The sequence below is a fragment of the Chrysemys picta genome, chromosome 4 (assembly GCF_011386835.1).
Source record: "Chrysemys picta bellii isolate R12L10 chromosome 4, ASM1138683v2, whole genome shotgun sequence".
NCBI classification, from domain to species: Eukaryota; Metazoa; Chordata; order Testudines; family Emydidae; genus Chrysemys; species Chrysemys picta.
Genome location: NC_088794.1, coordinates 140,905,839 through 140,923,294, shown reverse-complemented (window position 1 = coordinate 140,923,294; position 17,456 = coordinate 140,905,839). Strand labels below are relative to the sequence as shown.

General features: G+C 40.5%; 1 protein-coding gene across 2 annotated transcripts in view; it reads right to left on the bottom strand.

The window, feature by feature from the left end:
- Positions 1-17,456, bottom strand: part of KCNH5 (potassium voltage-gated channel subfamily H member 5) — a 223,105-nt gene that overhangs the window by 163,408 nt on the left and 42,241 nt on the right. For both annotated transcript variants that reach the window (XM_024105172.3, XM_005285878.5), the window contains exons 5-6: positions 9,529-9,644; positions 5,754-6,146 (exon numbers count right to left, since the gene is read on the bottom strand). In XM_024105172.3, coding sequence (XP_023960940.1) covers positions 5,754-6,146; positions 9,529-9,644 — 509 coding nt within the window. The remainder of the gene's footprint in view (positions 1-5,753; positions 6,147-9,528; positions 9,645-17,456) is intronic.

The window sequence follows — 17,456 nt, the reverse complement described above, 5'->3', positions numbered from 1 at the left end:
TAAAATTTCTCTGTCTCAGTGTGATATGTACAGATTTGTGTATTTCATCTAGTCTGACCTGCATAGAATTGGCCAAAGAATTTCATCATGACTAAAGCATATCATCTAGAAAAGCATCCAGTTTTCATGTGAAGAATTTAAAAGATGGAGGATCCACCAGATCCCTGGGTAGTTTGTTCCAATGACCAATCACCCTGCCTTAAAAATGTGTGCCTTACAGTAGAACCTCAGAGTTACAAACCCCTCAGGAATGGAGGTTGTTCGTTACTCTGAAATGTTCGTAACTCTGAACAAAATGTTATGGTGGTTCTTTCAAAAGTTTACAACTGAACATTGACTTAATACAGCTTTGAAACTTTACTATGCAGAAAAAAATGCTGCTTTCCCTTTATTTTTTCGGTAGTTTATGTTTAACACAGTACTGTACTGTATTTGCCTTTTTTTTAATCTCTGCTGCTGCCTGATTAAGTACTTCCAGTTCCAAATGAGGTGTGTGGTTGACTGGTCAGTTCATAACTCTGAGGTTCTACTGTATTTCCAATTTGAATATGTCTCGCTTTAACTTCCAGCTGTGGGTTCTTGAAGATTAATATTAGGTGCAGAGGAACGTGCCTAAAACGAACCATTTGAAAACCCAGACTGCTATCCTGTTCTACCACCACACAAATCCACCTCCATATCAATACTTCCTACTTCACTCTTTACAGTACCAGACGTGTTATTCCCGGGCCATTTCTCTGGCAGAGATAGGCTAAAACTTCCACTTTTTGCTTCATTACTAACCAGAAACCTCCTTAATTTAAACCAAAATTCACAGCAATATTAAGAGCACCAATCATTTAGTAAAACTATGAAATCTGTGCATGAAGGATCCAGCCCTATTTAAGCTGGTGGGAAAACAATTTGAAGGAGCGTCTTCCACCTTCCAAAGAACTAATTTTTGGATGATTCTATTCTACATGAGTTCTTATACTGCACTTATCACCCTAGTATCTAAGCACCAGTACCCAAGACTCCTCAATCCTATGCCATTTAGGGAATCCAGATTTACTAAAGGGGTGATGATAGCCTGGGTAATTCACGCTGACGGACCATGGGTCTTTGTCCCTCTCTAGTACCTGGCCCATGCATAATAGTTGTGCCTCCAAGCCAATAGCCTTGGTGGAAGCAAATGTTCAGGTTTTTAGAAGTCCCTGGTTCAATCCCCACAGACAATGCAACCCAGGGAATTGTTACACCTAATTGCAAATTCAGACAATAGCTGTAGTGAAGACAGGCCCTAAGTGCTGTGTAGCTCCCTAATATAACCAAAGTCCCTTGGGCTAAGTGTTTTTGGGGGAAAAAATAAAAATCCAGAGTGTTGGCACAAATTTGTGATACAAGACATCTGTGCTTCTGGACAAACCGTGGAAATAGTGGATGACTTCATCTATTTAAGCAGTAAACTGTCATCAAACAGGCGCAGCCAGCCAGACATGCTAAGGAGCATTGGTTTAGCACTTTCACCCAAAAAGGACCTGCACAGAGTCTGGAGCCCAAAGAAGGAGAAACTATAGGCAAAAGTAAGGATTTATCAAACCTGCCCATTTCCAATCCTTAAATACGGATCTGAAAGATGGACATTGCTTAAACAACGTATCAGGAGGTTGGAGGCATTTCATACGCATTGCCAGCGGTGACTACTAGATATAAGCTGGTTTGACTTTATCAGTTATAGGGATGTATCATTGAGAAGCGGCCTTGAAAGGACTGAAGTCATCATTGGCCGCCTCTAGCTGCTCCTTTTGGATCATGTCGCCCACCTTGGAGACAAAGTCTCCAACACATCGAGAGTTAAAAAAAAAAAAATCAGATCTGAGGTCAGGAGGGGACACTGCTCAGTCACAGACTGTCAGTGGTTGCATGGTCACCCACAATTAACCTGGCTGCACCAAATCAGTAATAACCCTGTGGAGCACTTAGACGCCTGGAATAAAGCCCCACAATATGATCACGGGCATTCAGAGCTATAGACCTCCACTGCATAAGCACAGTATTGTTGCTGCTGTTGTTGCAGACCTTACATATTTATAAATACCACTGAAATCAACAGGAGTTTTGCATAAGTAAAAACTTTGGATTCAAGCCTTTCTTTAAACAACAACAACAACAACAACAAAAAACGGGTCCCAAATCTTTTAGACACTTTCATTTTTACTTCAGCAGTTAACTAGGTGGCCTGATTTTCAGAGCTGTGAACCCAGATTTTCAGAGCTGGGTTAAGATGCTTATACTTCCAAGTCTGAACAATTTAGCCTTTTCTTTTTAAACTGGCTTGAGCTAAAAGTGCATCTAATATTTTCCAATTAATGATGACACCTGGCATTTTTCTGATTTCTAGGCCTGCATTATCCTACCCATTTTCCTAGCTATGGCAGGTAATCTGCAAAAGAATTATTCAATTTCTCTCTTCAAGTATTTCTCTTTTCTCCAACATATTTTACCATGTTTTCCTATCTCCCTAATACCACTTAAACACATAATTCTCCATCTATCATGTCAATTTAGATTGCTTTCACTGTGTGGTTCTCCCTCTCTCTCTCTCATTATCCTACCTTTCTCCCTACCTGTCACATCATCCAAATCCTCTTAAGCTAGTTATAAGATGCCTCTATAACTCTTACTGCGTAAAGCTACACCTCTTCATCTGCATCAAATCATCCTAATCCTCTCCTAGATCTTAGTGTCATAATCCTTTTCCTCCACATTTTGCTGCTGTGACTCTACTTCCACTGAGCAATAAAATTATGTTGATTTGCAGTCAGATACACCTACGGCTGAATTCTCAAAAAGCTTTCAGCAGTGGCCTAACTCTGTTCCCAGTGAAATCAGTGGTAAAATGCCCAGTCTGGCCAACATTCCCTGCTTTTGAACATGCTACCCCAGCGTTCTCTTTCCATACGTTCCCTCATTTCAGGTTTCTTGGCACATGCTTCCTATTTCTTTCCTATCTACAGTAACTGAATTATGAAATAGTTAATTATTCACACTGTGGCCAGTAAAAGAAATACTGAGATCCATATGCTTATATTGCAATAAATTAATTACTGTATAAGAACCTACAGGAACCCCCTGATCATTCATATATATATATATATATATATATATATATATATATACACACACACACACACATACAATAGATAGATAGATGATAGATAATCATTAGTTTATGGCATAGAATGGAGAGTGTGTATCTTAAAGTCAACTTGGGGAGCGAGTAGTCTACATTTTGTTCTCTCTGGACCAAATTCAGATGCGTGTGCACTGTGCATGCAGGGCTACTGGCACCAGAGATCCATACTTCTAAACCTCCTGCCTTTCCCTTCAACGCTCACTGAGGGTGCACTGTAGGGCCCGACAGAAGAAAAGCTACAACATGGGATATCTCCTCCTTCCCCACCACTCCACCAGCTGCCTTCATCCCCACTGGATATGTCCAGTGCATCTGATGAGCCCTGTGGGGAAAAAAGGGGGTTGGACTTATGATCTGCAGGGGTCCAAAGTAAGAGCAGAGCCCAAAATTTCCAGAAGGCAAAGAAAGTCAAGAATTTCCTCCCTGGACTGGAGGGGAATGTTGGACCAGGATGCAAGTTGAAGAGCTTGTATAGGACTCTGTACAGCCACTTGGGATTAACCCTGCCTTTGGGCCATCCTTCACTGCCAAGGCATGTGCCCAAAATGGAGCAGAAAATTTTTCATAAGTGCTAGGTCAATAGGTGCTGATTCCACAGCAACAATTTCTGATGGGTATGCCTTGAGCACTGCTTCAACATGCAGCTTGAAGCCAAGTTCCTTACCCGTTCCCTCCTTTTTTCTTCAGTGCCACAGTGAACAAATTGAAGCCAAGGCACTTTCCAGAAGAAAAAGGTAGAAACATCTGTCTTAGCTCAAGGAGAAAATTGAGCCACCTTCTCATCAGACCTATAGCATGTGAGAATATTTCTCACAGCACTTCTAACCTGAGTATCTCAATTTCCTTATCACATCAATATTATTTTGGAGAATTGCTGGTACCAAGCCCAGAAGTTCTCTCACAGGAAAGCAGTCAGTTCAGAAAAATCAAAGCCAAATGAAGATAAAGTCCAAACGAATACAACCTTCCAGAAAACAAAAAACTGCAAAAAATATTTAAATTTAAACTGTAATAAATAAAGACACCCGCCATCCCCATCAGAAAAGACTTCACTTGCAGGCAGAGAAAAAGGAAAATTGAGCCAGGAAAAAGAGCTCAGTGCCTTATTATACAGGTGACTTCTAAGCCCCCTAGAGTCTGTTTTTCAGGCACTAATAACTAGATTCCTAATAGCCGTCCTTCTTTGAAAGGTTCCAGAGCTACATGATGAAATACATACACTGAGCCAGTAATTTCTTGTATACTCAATGTCCTTTTACAAATATCCGAGGTGAGTTACTTTCCACGACACATTAGAGAAAGAAGTTAGCAAACTGCAAAACTGCATATAGTTTATATGCCGTAATGCATGTCCTGCTCGTTTTCCACATTCAAACACACAAACCTGAAGACCCATGATATTTTTGTAAAGTCAGGCTCTTGTTAACATGGAACAAATATTTCTTCCTATGTTAATAAGCTATGGTACATTAACAACCTTGTTAGGATCAGCTTCTTACATGGATTGTCTGTATAACTTGATTCCAGATAGACAGCTCTCATATGAGCTTGCATTTAAACTGCAAGGATTATTACTTCTGTTACACTTGCTATAAATAAAATGGAACAATGTCAAAAGATTATACTAAGCAGAAAGGCAGGGGTGGCATTTAAAAAGAGCTTTGCAAAATCTGTACCAAAAAACCTGCATTAAGAAATAGGGGTGTGGATTTTTTTTAAAGTGAGGCTATATAATTGCAGTGATAAGAATTCTTTAAGGATTAAAAAAAATCACTTGTATTGTTCAAACAAATAACAGTTCAAATAATAAAAAATGAACACAGACTTTTTCGTCTGTTTAGCGTCCGAAGGATACGAGGCCCCAAAGGGAAACTAAAATGGTTCTGATACCATTATGGCTGCATTTTAATATTGAATTTTGTCTACAGTGATTCATGTATGCATTATTAGTTGTAGTTATTGCTTGTTTCTCCATTACCTTAGCCTGCAAGCTTGATTATTTTTAAACGTTATTAGGGCTAAAAGTTAAGAAGCTTTAATTCAGTGGCCTTTTAAGATTTGCACTTTTTTCTCAATAGTCTCCAAAAATTCAAGATATGGCTCTCATTAAGCCTTTTAAAATTCAGACAATACAGACAATAGTGGTGTTCATCTCTCAATCAGAAACTGAAAAATAAGTTGCAAGGAGGAAAGGAAAAACAGCAGGGTATAAATAACAATTATGGTCAGGATTTTCAAAAACATTCAGAGGTGGCCTTTTCTCTGCTCTCACTGAAGACACTGGGAGCTTTACCATTGACTTCAGTGGAAGAAGAGTTAGGTCAACAGTGAACAATTTTTAAAATCCTGCCCCGTAACTTTATAAATCACACACACCACCGATATTCTCTTATATTGCTTAGCAAGACACCTTCCCTTCCCATACAGAACGTTGCTTAGTGGAAAAACCCAACCACCAAATTTTATCCTCCAATGTTTGCAGAGTTTTAATTCTAGTGAGTATAAACGTGGCCCTAACCAAATTTAAAATTAGAAATAACCCAGTGCAGTCAATTTCATACAGATTGCAATTGCTTACCTCGTCCACATTCTCAAAGGCATTGATGATGTCATAAGGTAAACAGGACAGAAGGTCTATCACAAACCAAGTTTTCAGGTAGTTCATCCTTATGAGTTTGGGATCAGATATAACCTCTCCCCCAGGGCCAACAAAGGTTGTATGAAAGTTTAAAACAATGTCAACCAGAAAAATAACATCCACCACACTGTCCAACACCAGCCAGGCTATGTTGTTCTGTTTCGTTTTGAAGGAGACATTGTAGGGAACCATAATTGCTGTATAGAAGGTTAGAATTAAGATGACCCAGTCCCAGGTGGTCTTAAAAGCACAATAGTGTAAAATAATGTGCGGTGGAGTCTTTGGAGCTTCTTGTTTATACTGAGGAAGAATATCAGACCCGAGCTGGAGAACCTATAAAAGGAAAGAAACACAGATGTTATGGCTTTCAGTTAACATTCGTTATAATGGGCACTTTCTGAAATTGTGTAATACACAGAATTAAGGAAAGAATGTTTTTGTTATACCCTGAAGGTTCCAAGGCTACCTGTAGTTTCTAAATTATTTAATTTGTTAATCTCATGAGCTCATCAGTGCATAAATCATGTAGGAATGGGTGGAGGTAGCTATCACTCAATGAATGGGAAAAGTGTAAAGCGTAAGGGTAATCTTACAAAAACAAAGATCATTTGCAGACAGACAGAGCGAAAACAAGGCCAACAACTACTGCTCAAAAGTTCAAAGTAAAGTACTCTGCCAACTAACTGGCATGAGGCCCATCTGGATACAGCTGTGTCAGCTCATGCCCTGCAGTTAAAAATATGAGATCCCATTCATACCTACAGGTACTGGAAAGCTTAGCATTCATACCTGAACTCTCTCTGAATCTAAAAAGAAGCCAAAACATTATCCTGCTCAACGATCTACTGAACTATAGCCTCATTGGCCGACTTCCTTTTAAAGTAAAATACAATATTCATAACATCTGGTCTAACTACTTGCAATTGTATGACTGGATAGGGTTGTAATGTTTGCTTCCTTACCTTTCTCTCCAGACTGCACAAAACGTTGTTGCCATTAAAAAGTCAACACCAATGATGACTTAATATTATTTTTCATTTGCACACAGTCTCATTTCCAACTCACTAATGAAAATACTGAATAGTACTGGACCCAAGACATATTTATAAATTAAATACAGTTTCAAAAGTTTGTATTTTCTGCACACTCACCTTTGTAAAATCTAGAACTGCAAACCTTGTAAAAGAGCCAAAACAATTTATTCTAGCTAGTCTAATTATCACTTATCTCAATCCAACATGAGAAATTTAAGAGGGTAGGAACAGTTATTACCCCGATTTACTAACTTATTGAGGTGCCAAAAGAGATCTATATATATATGTTGGAACCAACAGCAGATTTAAAATTTTGAATTCCAAATGGGTATTAGGATAGAATAAATTCAGTCTCCAGGAACTGATTGTACTACCACATCACTTGCAGTACCCCTTACTGGAGCTAATGTACCATATTAACAGTGGCCGCTACATGGCAAACAGAACTGTCGTACTTGTCAAAATGCTCAAATCTGGAATGTATTCTTGTTGAATAGGGAGTGAGTGAGTCTGAAACAAACAGAACAATATTTAAGTGCATGAATCAAAGTATAAAAGTGTTGCAATCTCAAATTTCCAGTTAATTAATGTTTTTCATTCTTCTTTGCAGGAGAAGAACGGGGTGTTGCTAAGATTAGGATGTGAAATCCTGGCTGCATGGAAGTCAATGGCAAAACTCAATGGAGGCAACCGAGCAAGGCTTTTACTCAAAGCAGACAGTAGACGGTGTTGCTAATTTAACAAACCATTCAAAATAAAGTTCTCCAATCCCTCCTTAAGTCCTTCCATTTACTCTTCACCCCCTCACTTCGCCTGCCTGTAGCCTCGCTCCCAAGCCCCCAGGTCCTCTACTGGAGCCTGCTCACTCCCAACAACCTCTGTACTTCACTCTGGCCCCCCTCAGCATCCCACTCTCTGCAGTATCCTGCTGCACTTTGTAGGGGAGCCAGCTGATCTCTGCTTGCACGTGCCTCCTTAGTAACTAGGGCTGGCTGGCCCCAGGTCTCTATTCTAGCCTTTAAGGGGCCAGCCACCATTACAAATTAAAAGAAAAAAACACGTTCTGTGCAACAGCTAACGATGTAACTGATCCAATGGGCATTACCCTCATCCTCCTCCCTCGTCCCCTCCACTCTCTGTTACTCTCAACTGCTGTGTCTCATTTCAGATTAGACTGTAACCTCATTAGGGTAGAGACCATGTCTCTTTCTGTGCTTTAAATACCATCATGCTGCGCTTCACATGGCAGGTGGGCAGCAAAAGCTTTGACTGTGGAGGACAATGAATGATAGGGACCATTGCACTTCATGCTGCTCAACTGTACTCTGAATTGCTTTCGTCTGCAAATGACAAACACTTAATAATATTGAAACGTGGGCAGCATATTCTGCCCTGCATAAGCTGTAGCTCATCTGGAGTGGCAAACTTCTTGCCCAGAACTAGTGGCCCCAAACCAGGTTCACAGAGCACTGAGAAGTCATTGAGACAGAGAAGCTAGAGATGGGAGCAACCCATTACATCACCGCGGCTGGCTCAGTGCCTGTGGAGGATAGTTCATGGAAAAAACCAGCAGTGAGAGTAGTGGAAAACAGTAGAAGATTTCAACTTTGATTTCATTAAAGCAGAACTGTTATTATAAATGTGCACAAAAACTACGAAGAGAACAGGATACATTTTATGCTGCCATCAATCTTTAACACTGAACTCAGTACAAAAGCCCTCTGGCACAGAGAGACTGGGACTGTCACTTTCAGTAACTCATCTATTTTGGCAGCTCCCACTTACCACTGGGCTCAGAGAAGATAGCAGCAAATCTTTTTTTATTGGTTAACCTGAAAGCATTCACCTGTTGCATTATTTGCACTGTTAAAGGAATGTTTGCAGGCTAACAGTGGATTTAATTTACAGCTTTTAAAGAACAAGAGGTGATAAGAATACAGCAGGACAGACTTTCAGAGCTGGGTGCAACAGATGCATGAACAAAAACACATGTGCACTCTCTGTGCATGCAAATCGCCATACAGCCAGACAAGGACTCTTGTGAGAGAGTACCTCAATCCTCAAGCAGTCCAATTTATTTCATTGGGACGACTTGAGGAACAAATTACTACTCACTGGGAGTAAGGGTGTCACAGTCTGGTCATATGGGAGTGTAAAACTGCATACAGATAGCAGGGGGTAGGCATAGCTCAGTGGTTTGAGCATTGGCCTGCTAAACCCAGGGTTGTGAGTTCAAGCCTTGAGGGGGCCACCTAGAGATCCTTGAGGGGGCAAAATCGTACTTGGTCTTGCTAGACAGGGGGCTGGACTTGATGACTTTTCAGGGTCCCTTCCAATTCTAGGAGATAGGTATATTATATTATAACTATGCACCTTGTGGTGCACAGTTACCTAATTAATGCACCAAAATGGCAGTTACACAAACACGAACAAAGGGCCATGCAAGTAATAGAGGTCTGTGCATTTTTGCAAGGGAATTAGTCATGCCATTGCCCCATCCAGAAAAGGTGGCTGTATGTATTTAATATGCTCTTTCACATAAGTAAAAGATGTATTTTGAAATCAGTAGCAGGGAAGACTATTCTTTATATTAAAATGTCAGTTAGTAATGATGCCAATTCTTTTATGCATCACTTCCTGTCTTTTAAACAAGGGAAGTCGGGAGTCTGTCTCACACTTACTTCAGCTAATCTTGAGTGTTTGTGCACCACCTCAGCTTTGTTCATTGGCGTTAGCTGCTGCAGAACACTTCGGCTGTTAGTCAAAGCTCGTGTCAATCGAGCAAACTTTGTCCAACCTGTGAGGAAGAAGAAAAAGTGCAAGTTGGATTTAGTTACGATTCAGCAAGTGCAAATCTCATTCATGTGGACTGATGTTAGTTTCAGATTTGAATGGTTTCTATCTCACTTACTGCACGCCATGGCATCAGACTCCAGACTTACATCCCCTGCAAAACAGAAAAATACCAACCTGTGCTGTAGATACCTCTGCTAATCAAGAGTAAAAATGACTAAAACTAGCACACTTTGGCATTTGCTTTCTTTTGTGTTTTTGAGAGACAGACTATGCTGGTGTTGGAGCCAAATTCCAAGGCCACTGGAGTCAACAGAAAGACTCCCATTGATTTCAGGAGTCTTTGCATCAAGCCCATCTTGAGTACTGCTGCTGCAATCTGGAGAACTCTGCCAGGGGCTGATCCAAAGCCCAGTGAACCCAATGGACAGACTCCCATTGATTTATGAAGACTGGCTCAGGCCCTACAAACCTAAAGTTGTCCCTTCTTTTACCCGCCTCCCACCCCCAAAAAAAGATTCAACACCAAAAATAAAACTATAGAAACAAAAAAAATATATAAATTGAAATTAAAAGCATGTTGATATCAATGCTGCTGGATGAAAATTCATACAGGTCTCAAGAAGTCACTTAAAAATAGACTGAGGACTACATTGTAAAACACAGTTAAGAAATTAATTCAGTTGCTAAACTAATGATAAAGAGCTACCTTAAAGGTGGCTTGGGAGCCACACAGCAGGCTGCCACTGGTGAAACTGCTTTCATAATTCAGCGTGGCGCAGTCTTTGCTTTATCACTGATAGCAACACAACTTGGGAGCTGTGGCACTATGCCTTCCCAACCAAACAAATGCCAGGATGTTATAGTGGTCGGGTATGTGTAAATGGGTGAGAAGGAAAAGGGGTAAAAGAGAGGCAATGAAAATCCACGGCCCTTAAGCAGGATAGCATCCAAGCATCGGCCATAATGAAAATGAAGATCTTTCCCTCGGATGCTGGTGGGAAGGAAACACTCTGGAGTTACAACCAAATAGATGTAATTATTCTTTAAAAAAATCCTTGCTTTAATGTATGCATTTTTGTATTGTGTATACAAGTACATATGTTTGATGCGACAGTCACTTCCTTGCTAAGTTTCAAGTCCCTGCTCCAAAACACATGAGCACTAGAGCATCTCAAATAAAAGGGACAACAGATTTTTTTTTAACATGGCAAAACAACATATTTGTCCCTAATCTCAATCGCAACAACTGCTGAACTAATTTAGCTAAAATTTCCCCACAAATTCTAACCTGATGGAGATGTTCTCCATGGAAAATTACATCCCAAACAGTTGCAAGTTGGCAAAGTTCTAAGCAACTGAAAACAAAGTCTTATAATGGGAAGTGTCAGGCAATCATAATAATAGGCAGTGCCACCAATTCTGCCTATAATATAGTACTAAGTATTCTATGACATATATACAACAACTGAAAACAGGGTCTTATAATGGGAAGTGTCTGGCAACCTTAATAATACGCAGTATTACTTGCCCCCAACTATAATACTATATTTTAGTAGTGTGTTTTAAAAAATTATCATTATTAAACTACACATCCCTTCCTCTTTCTTAGTCACTATCAGTCCAACTCTAACGGTCTTAGAGAGGGCCACAGAAACAACCTAAAGGGCTTTTCTATAAATAAAAAACATCCTACCTTTAAAGTCCTTTATCGCAGGAGCTTACAGGACTTGAAGGAAGTGTTGGATCCTGTTGTAAAAGTAGAAATCTCCCCACTTGCATAGTTTCTAGCTGGTCAAGAGGTGAAATACCAGACTTTAAAGGGTCAAATGCTTTCTCTGTACAGAAAAGCAGTTGCAGGTGAAAGATTTAATCTTGCCTAACATGGGAACTGGGCAGGTGTAGTGTAGGGGGAAATTCCACATTTGGGAAAGGAAGAGGGAAACATTTATATGTTATGTTGATTCGTATTTTTAAATAGCAATTGTTTGAAGCCACTCAGGGATCTGGAATGTTAGGAGAGCCCCCCACTCCCGATTAGTGACCCAAAAGCATGTGGGATAGTCAAAGGTGCTTTACTTGTATATCGCTATGTCGAAACTGCAGTGTAAAAATGCATAACATCCCTGAACTTTTATTGTTTAGTTATCCAACTATAAGCCTTAATTGTGAATTGCCAATAACATGGTATGCTCTTTTTCTTTTCAGTAGTTGTTGATATTCAATTAGGAACACGTACTCTGCTCTGTTAAACAATGTCAAAACAGATTTCACTGTTTGAGTATGAACTAATAATTTCTAGTGCAAAAATCTTCTGTTTTCTTTTGTTTTTAATTGCCCTACAGAATCAGCAGGAAAGAGGGACAAGGAAGAAGTAAATAAAAAATGTCAGAAGAGCTTTATCTTTCTTAACCAGTGATTTCAGAGAGCAGCTGGGCACATTAGTGGAATTATGACAACTCTATGCCGATGTTTCACATAATTGCTAGAGGCCACGATACACCACACAGATTCCATTCAGTACTTTCCAGTCACACCACAAGAACCACAGAAAAAGAGCAACTCTGTTCAGTGGTGGGATCACCCACCTGCATACAATTGTGAATATATGGCTATACAGACACATTGTCCATTTCCCCTGTATGGAACTTCCACTGGTATCAGTGGGAATACACAGAGGTCAAGACTTAGGGCTTGTCTACACTATGCAGCTTTTAGCAACAAGGCTGTGTCGACACAGCCTTTTCGCTAAAAAGTCAGCGCCTGTGAATGCTCTCTATCGGTATTTTGTTGGCACTTTTGCCAACAAAATACTTCCAGCCCCGCGAGCGGCAGTAGCTTTGTCAGCAGGAGAGCGCTCCTGCCGACAAAGCTGCGTTCACACTGCCATTTACATTGGCAAAACTTTTGTCTTTCGTGCCGGGGGTGGGGCGGGGGGCCTTTTTAAGTACCCATGAAAGACAGAAGTTTTGTCAACAACGTCGCAGTGTAGACAAGCCCCAAGTCTTTAGTCTGTAAGCATTTCCTACAACCCAGAGATTACAGGAACAGGAAGGTCATCAGTGAAGCCAAAACTGCTACTGCCAAATATCTGGACTCCATCCAGGATTCCTTCATTTGTCAGATTTATCTCAGCTTAGTCAGCTAGACAGAACTTTCTAACGGCAGATGGTCACTGAATCAAGATTTACTTTGTTCCCTGAAGTTCAGATCATTAATCTGCCTAGTGATTAGATGAGGATTTTTTTGTTTGGTACTGTAGATGATAGGGAATGCCCCGCAACTCCTTTTTTTGTCTCTCTTTCACGTAGCACCTTCAATACGTGATGAATTGCTGGTGGTCTCCATTTAAGAGAAATTTGGATTTAAAAATACCTCCCCTGTTGCAATCAGAAAACTGGTGAGAAATTCCTAACAAAGCCATGGATAAGAAAATCATCTGTTCTGTACTCTGTATTCACCACGAATAGGTGATGCCTAGGGCAATCCTCTGGGGAAGACATATACTCATTCAACCCCTTTTTGTATAAGACAAACACAATAATAGTGCACTTTTAGCTCTAGGAGAAAAGGCAGGAAAAATATAGCTTTTAAAATAAATTCATCCTGGCAAGTTTATCCAATGACACATGAAAGACATCAACCAAATTTTGATTCATAGATTTGGAGGCTAGATGGGACCATTGTGATCTACTAGCTTGACCTCTTTCATGACACAGACCATAGAATTTCACCTAGTGCTTCCTGCATCAAAGCCCATAGCTTCTGGTTGCACTAAAACCAATCTTTTAAAAAAATCCAATCCTGATTTAATTTCTCAAATTCTGCGCTGACTTCCACCTTGTAAAGTTCTATCAGAGCCATGGGTTTGCTCGGGAAGGAAAACGGTATATAAGATGGCCTAGAGTGACCCTACAATAAATCAAAATGAGGTCCCGCATATGGTTTTCATCTAATCTAATCTATCTGGCTATGATGTTATTGAATAAACGCCAAACTCATATATGCAACCCAATAAAGTCACAGCAACTGCAAGGTACTAGGGTCTGAGTGGAAGACGAGAATGAATTCAGGCTGTCTTCTTCTTCTTTTGCATCTTAAATAATCATTACAGGATAAACGACAGTATTTCTTGACACTGTTGTAGACTAGCTAAATGCAGAATTACATTTAAAAGTTGCGTGTGTTTAAATATGCAAGACACTATTTGCATGACTGGCTAGTGCTGTCAATGATCCTTCAAATGTCACCCAATTTATTCCTTCTCTTTCCTACTTCAATATAGCACACACTTAAAAAGAATGATTATTTTATCATGTGTGTGAGTGACCTCCTGTCCTAGCAGTTATTCTCACTGTGGGAGGAGTGCAGAAGCTGCACAGATTTCAGACGTAACACAAAGAAAGGATGTTCTATAGGAAAAAGAAAGGTCTGCGTCCTGCTCACACAGCTCCATCTGAAAAGCCTGACGTTGAGTTATCCCATTCAACTTGCTAGGAACATAGAAAATACCAGACCAGACCTGAAGTTGATCCTGTCTCCAACAGTGGCCAATACCGAGTGCTTCAGAGGAAGATGAAAAAAAGCCAGAAGACAATTTGGGGGATAACCTGCCCATAAGAGAAGTTTTTTTTCTTAAATTAGTTTCTGGTCCATGCACTGTGTGATGCTGTATGATTAAAGATGAGTATTTATATCATTGATATTACCACTGTTATACATTTGCAACAAATCTTGCACAAAGTGTATCGTGTAAGGTTTCAATGGAAAAGTTATAATCTATCAAGTGTGATTATCCTGATTAAATCCATGCATCATCTTTGATCAATCTGTAACTGACTGTGAACAATCAATTGAGATAACCCACTACCTTCGGACCAGCCATCATGTAAGGTGTCAATGGAAAAGTTATAATCTATCAAGTGTGATTATCCTGATTAAATCCATGCATCATCTTTGTATCTGAAGTTACGAATATTGGCTATTATTTGTATCTCCAGCATGTGTTTTGTTCCTGGGTGACAGCCTCCAGATAGCTGTCTAGCCCTGATGCAAATGTATGTGTTGATGGCCCATTAAGGACACTCCACTCCCACAATGGGCCATCGAAGAAACTCACCCAACCAAATAGCTCTTCCTGTGGATACCTCATCCAGCGAGGAACCAATGGCCACTCCCTGTGATAAAACGTGTAGGGGCATGTGATATGCTCATGTGACCCTGTACTCCATCTTGGGCCAGTAACTTTCCATACACAGGGCTGTGGGCTTTGTTTGGGACAGTAAATTTCCAGGCACATGGCAAAAAGACCTCTGAGGCAACTCCATTTTGCCTCTATCCTGCTCTAATTCTCTGGACTGTGGACTTACAACTAAAAAGGAGCATCATGAACTATGGACTGAGGACCTTCCAATGTTTTGGAAGTTACCAGAGAGACTTTACAAGCCATCAGTCTATTCCATCACTGTTACAAACCTGATATAAGGACTTTGCAATCATTTGCATGTATATGATCGATTGACCATTTATAACTCTCTTCTTTCCTTTTATTAATAAATCTTTAGTTAGTTTATTAAGGATTGGCTGACTGTGTGATATTTGGGTAAGATGAGAGATACATATTGACTAGGGGGTAAGTGTCTGATCCTTTGGAATTAGTAAGAACCTCACATATGGTGAACTGGCTCAATAACCTCTCACTATATTAGATTTGGTTACCTGGATCGGAGTCAAGGGCTGAAATGGCTAAAAGGGACAACTTATTAACCAGTGTCGTGCTACAGAAGTTCTTTGTTACTGACTTGGTGAACCTAAATATAGAATAAACCACTGTCTACCCTGTTTCTGCCCTGAGGTGGCATTCTCAGTGTGGTCCATCCCAGGCACCGAAACATGAGAATTTACATCCCTGTCTTTAAAATACCCTCCATAATCTGAGGATGTTCTCATTATCCATAGAAATCTTCTATCCTCAAATTCAGGAGTCCATTGAAACCTTCCTCAATCCTGCCTGTAAACTCGGATTGAGACTGCTGCATGTCCAGAAAGTCAAAGGTAAAATTACCAGAGGGCTAGAAGGGACCACAGGGGTCTAGTCTAACCTCCTGAAAGATGCAGGATTTGTGTCTAAACCATCCAAGACAGATAACTACCCAGCCTCCTTTTGAAAACCTCCAGTGACGAAGCTTCTATGACCTTCCTAGGCAGTCTGTTCCATTGTCCTACTGTCCTAATCAGTACCAAGAAGAGCAGTACTATCACCTCCCGTGACTTGCATGCTATGCCTCTATTAATGCAATCCAATATTGCATTTGTTTTTTCTGCAACAGCAGCACATTGTTGACTCAGGTAGTTGTGTGTGTTTAACAACTCCAAACTAATATGAGCCGTAGGGCCAAAATGCTGCTAGGCATGAAAGAAAGGTTCAGAGGCTGAATGACAAGAACTATTCTTTCTCCCTTTCCCACCTGCGGTACATGCTACTGCAGCTGAACTGTCGTTTTCCATGCTGCAACTCTTTTCCTCTGCAGTTTTCTTCATAATTTTATATTTTACCACAAAGGATTCTCTGCACCTCTTGTTCTAATTATAGTTGTTATTGGGCAGGGGATGAGGGGCAAAGTGATGGCCTCTAGTTTTTGGGCTGTCGGTTAGAGTGACAGTATCAAGGTGCCACAACCTAGGTCCTGCATGTTGCCAGAGATGAATTCGTGTTGTACCTGAAACATGCTGGGGCAAAGGTTTCTCTGAGAGGAGAAATAGGGTAACAAATTGATCTTTTTTTAAAAAATAATTTTTCCCAGTGTTTATTTTAAATGTGAGCTGCGGTAACACAAGAGGAAGCTGTTAATGCTGTACTTAGCCATAGCGCTTGAGGGAGCGCAGGGACAAGGAGCTGCCATGTACACTCATCTACTGAACCAGACACAGAGACTGAAAGTCTTCTGGCCCCAGGAAAAAAAAGCTTTTGCAGATGGGACCGTGTTCATTCAACCACTCCCTAAATGAATGAGCTGATTCAGAAATAACTCCTTGTGCGGTGCCTTGGCAGGATACAATATTTCCAGCTTTCCTATTCTTTAGTCCAAATAACACAGGTAAAGTCTGGTGCCCTGCCTAGAATTAATATACTATTAGATACGACTTGGTCCTATGGTCTTTACACAGTCAAAAAGCCGGAACAACTTTAACTGAGCCATAATTATCCCCAATGAAAACCTGTTCATTTTAGTGCCTGCCTTTCTACTGGATGGACATTAGTCTAATAGTGTCGCTATGCTGACGGAGCTTTCCTCTCCAGGTGCTGAGTCACTGTGCTTTATACTGGACAGCTGGAACGGGAACAAATCTGTTACTACCTGCTCGTTATAGCTGCACGCCACTTTCTTGCTTAGAGCTTACTTTGTGCGCTACGAAGTTCTACTGACTTTGGTTTTAAGCACACTCTGGAGGAGATTTCACATCCCCTCTTCAGATCCCCACATTCTTTTACTATTAGTACAGGCTGGTGGCCAATTAATTATATGAACGCTTTTGTTCATTTCTGATGTAAAGCTGCCCCTTTGTGTTTCGGACGGTAAGTCAGAATAAACGCACTGAGCTGTCGTGCAGCTTTAAGAAGCTGTGGCAACACACAATGTAGGAAACGGACCAGCAGAAAAATTGTCAAAAGAAGGAGTGACAATTGGGGTCCTTTCCAAGAACACTTCCTCTGATTCGGGACATTTTAAATGGAAGCATGCCAGCTTCTCTTAAAGAAGTAGTTGTTAGGGCTTTGCTCAATAAAATCATCTCTTGCTCATTATTACTTGAAGCC